This window comes from Priapulus caudatus, unplaced genomic scaffold (assembly GCF_000485595.1).
Source record: "Priapulus caudatus unplaced genomic scaffold, Priapulus_caudatus-5.0.1 Scaffold1938, whole genome shotgun sequence".
Lineage (NCBI taxonomy): Eukaryota > Metazoa > Priapulida > Priapulimorpha > Priapulimorphida > Priapulidae > Priapulus > Priapulus caudatus.
This window is the reverse complement of record NW_014578999.1, coordinates 8466-12330: the sequence shown is the minus strand read 5'-3', so window position 1 is coordinate 12330 and position 3865 is coordinate 8466. Positions and strand designations below refer to the sequence as shown.

Genomic DNA, 3865 nt, shown 5'->3' with positions numbered 1-3865 from the left:
CTTCCCGACAACGACCGTTATGCGCAGCAGAAACCGACAACACTGCGGAGCAGCCTTGGATATAATGCTCTGAAAACCGAGCCCGGTCCCGACCGCGAAAACCTTTGATTTCTACTAATATAAAATCCATTAACAAATATTCATAGCCGCTGCTATTCCAGCGACGTGCCGCAAGCAGCGTGAGTGGAATGCAGAAGACGAGTGCTGCTTCGCGCTGGTGCGCGTGCGTGCGTGCGTGCGTGGCTGCCGTGTGTGTGACATCACGTTGCTATACATGTCGCACGCCACTGTCGTTCGCGTACGGCTACGTAGCCTTTACGCCAGCGCGTACGTAATCACGCACGCACGCACGCACGACGCACCACCACGCACGCACCCACACACGCACACACCACGCCACACACACAAGCACAACACTACACACACACACACATACACACACACACATCACACACTCACACGCACACACACACACTAACAACACACACCACACACACACACACACACACCGATGTAACACATTCATGCCGCTACAACCACAGGCACTTGGAACGTTTCAATAATACAATTATGGTAAATAAACACGAGATGTATTTACAACCAAGGTCTTAATGTTTCTCTACTCTCCTTCCCCTATTATTGCCGATAACTTGCTGTAAATGCTGTTAAAATGCTCCTCTACAACACACACGTACACCGCACGCACGCCGCTGTGCACAAACAACAACAATAAAGAGTTTCTTTGTTCCTGTTTACTCTTTATGCTTGTACGTGTATTCCTTATATATGTATACGGTGTGCATGAGCGCCCCCCCCCCCCACAGGAGCCGATGCAGGGAAATAATTCACCTCGCAGCGTACTCGAGTAAACGCGCGCGTTTCGTGTTGAAGCAAAACTAGTGTTTAGTAGTCAGCGTGTATCGCCGATTGGAACACGCTGCACGCGTACGCTGAATTCGGTTATATCTGACAGCTTTACGTGGTTATGTAAAAGCTTTACGTACATTATTATTATGACGGCACACGCAGACCGAATCGTTGCTGTAGCATGCGAAATGCCGGCTCATCGAATCGGCAACACAACCCCGTAACAAACACAGCCCTATCAGAGCTCAGCTCAGATGCCCTTATTATACACCTAGCAGGCCCAGAGACCCGTTCCGTCTTTTGGACGGCCTATTCTTGGATGAGGCGGATGAAATTAATGTGATAGAGACGGCATGAAGGCGGCCTTGTATAACTAACAATAGTGCTTATAAGAATACAAAATAATATCAGATTCCTGTCTTTTTGGCATTTCAGACTAAATTTCCTCCATTTTAAGGTAAGGCCCTCCCCCTAGGCGCTTCGTGCCTGCAGCATCCTCGCTTCGCTCAAATGGTGAGACTTCCAGATTTTTTTGCCGGCTAACACCCTTCATGAGCAGGCCATAGTAAATCACAAACACACCAATAGCAGATCCACTCGCTACGCAAAGTGTTGGCCCATTGCAACAGAACCATCCTCACCCACTACAATGATCATGACCCACTGAACATCCGAAATGAGACCTGAACTGCCACGAACACGTCTTTCAACAGCTACAATCAGTTATGAACAGGGACGAACAGCTATGAACAATTACGAACATTCGTGAACAACTATGAACACTTACAAACAGTTACAAACATTTACGAACAACTACGAACGTGATGAACACCCACGAACACTACGGACAACCACAAAACAGCCACGAATATCTACGATCGAGGGAACAAACGTCCGCGAGCATCCACGAACATCGAACGAACCTCGAACGAACAACGAGCGAACACTCACCGGTAACCTTGACCTCCATGGCTGCGCGGATCGGTACGTTCGTGTCGAGGCTGCCGTTCAGCGACAGTTCCCCGGTCGTCTCGTTCAGTATGAGCAGGCGCGCGTTGTTCCCGGCCGTGATCGCGAACTGCAGCCGGTCGTTCACATCCGGGTCCCGAGCGGGAACGCGACCAATCACGCCCCGCACAAAGTGGTCGCGGAAGTTGTGGAAGACGATCGCGAAGTCGTCGAGCTCCGGGCGGTTGTCGTTGACGTCCCTCACGACGACATGCGCGATCGCGTCCGTGAACAACGTCATCGAAGACGCACGCACGATCAGCTGGTACGCCTTCTTCTCGGATTCGTAGTCGAGCTCGACCCGCGTGACGAGGCGCGTCGGCTCCCCGCGGCGCGTCACCAGCGCGAACGCGTCTGCGTCGGGCCCGCCAACGATCGCGTACTCGACGACGGCGTTCGCGCCGAGGTCGGGGTCGTCGGCAACGACCTCGGCGACCGTCGAACCGACCGGAGAGTTCTCGGAGACGTAGTAGCGCAGCGGGTCGCTCGCAAACTTCGGCGGCGAGTCGTTGACGTCGGCGAGCGTCACCATGACGACGACGGAGGCGGAGAGCGGGCGCTTGCCGCGGTCCCACGCGTACGCGACGAGCGTGTACGCGGGCACGTCCTCGCGGTCGAGCGCGCGCGCCGTGCGCACGATCCCGGACGTCGGGTCGACCGTGATCTGCTGCTGTACACGTGTACACGCACTCACTCACTCACTCACGCACCAGCACATTGATTAGACACGGACAACGACTGACTGCGGGCCTAACATAAACCCCGCTTTGTAGCGGACCCAGGGCCCTCAAACCCCGCCGCCAACCACCCCCCTCCCCTAATAAAAGACAACTAACAATGCGGGCCTTTAGCTACCACCGCTCTCGCTCGTTACATGCTCCTCATTATTGGCTCTCTCAGTCTCCCTCTCTCTCTCTCTCTCTCACACACAGTGTCCGCACACTGATTAACAAGATTAGCATAATTGAGAGAGTGCTCTACTGAATGCACTCTGTGATGAAGCACCCCCCCACCCCACACCCACACCCCCACCCACCCCCCCGCGCGTGACATGCGACACGCAGCCCGTCCTGCAGCGCGACATCAGCGGCGACGGCGGTGACGTCACGAGCGACGGCCGTGACGTCATGGGCGACGGTAACGGTGACGTCACGAGCGACGGTAACGGTGACGTCATGGGTGACGGCGGTGACGTCACGAGCACGGGTGTGGCAGTGATGTGTGCACCTCGTCACACACTGACACGGCGACTTGAAAAACCACGAGCTGTCGTAGAGAAGGACCCGTCATCTTTCGTGAATGTGTTCAAGAATGTATGTGTGTGCGATAGTTCACACTCTCACAAAATGAAGTAACCATCAAAACACGAACACTAATGCACGTATAATGTCTGTCTGTCTGTCTGTCTGTCAGTCTGTCTGTCAGTCTATATCAATATATATACATACGTGCTACGCACTTAAATACTGAATATGAACACTGAATACTGAAAGCACATCTTTCCGTCGATTTTTCACGCCACATTGGTGAATGAGTCATGCATGCATGCGCCCCATGAATTGTCGTGCGCGCGTGAATTCGTACACGCGTGTGTGTCTGCGTGAGCACACGCATAGAATAAGTTATGGGAATGTTAGCAATTGATAAATATTCGCATGCTTCCACGCGTATACATCTATAGTAGATTTCGTTAGGTTTCATGGCTGCTTGTTTCAAAACTGGAAAGGTTTTATACGATCGATAAATCTGTTTATATTCTAGTCTTCCTGTCTTCCCCCGCCCCATCTCTCTCTCTGTCTCTCTCTCTCTCTCTCTCTCTCTCTCTCTCTCTCTCTCTCTCTCTCTCTCTCTCTCTCTCTCATCTCTCTCTCTCTCTCCTCTCTCGCTCTCTCTCTACTCTCTCTCTCTCTCTCTCGCTCTCTCTCTCTCTCATCTCTCTCTCTCTCTCGCTCTCTCTCTCTCTCTCTCACGCTCTCTCTCTCTCTCTCAG

General features: G+C 52.8%; 1 protein-coding gene across 1 annotated transcript in view; it reads right to left on the bottom strand.

Moving 5' to 3' along the window:
• Nucleotides 1-1467: 1467 nt before the first annotated feature.
• Nucleotides 1468-3865, bottom strand: part of LOC106817944 (protocadherin-like wing polarity protein stan) — a gene marked incomplete at its 5' end in the record, with an annotated part of 10596 nt that continues 8198 nt past the window's right edge. The window contains 3 exons of the mRNA XM_014822652.1: nucleotides 1468-1580; nucleotides 1819-2545; nucleotides 2931-3141. Coding sequence (XP_014678138.1) covers nucleotides 1468-1580; nucleotides 1819-2545; nucleotides 2931-3141 — 1051 coding nt within the window. The remainder of the gene's footprint in view (nucleotides 1581-1818; nucleotides 2546-2930; nucleotides 3142-3865) is intronic.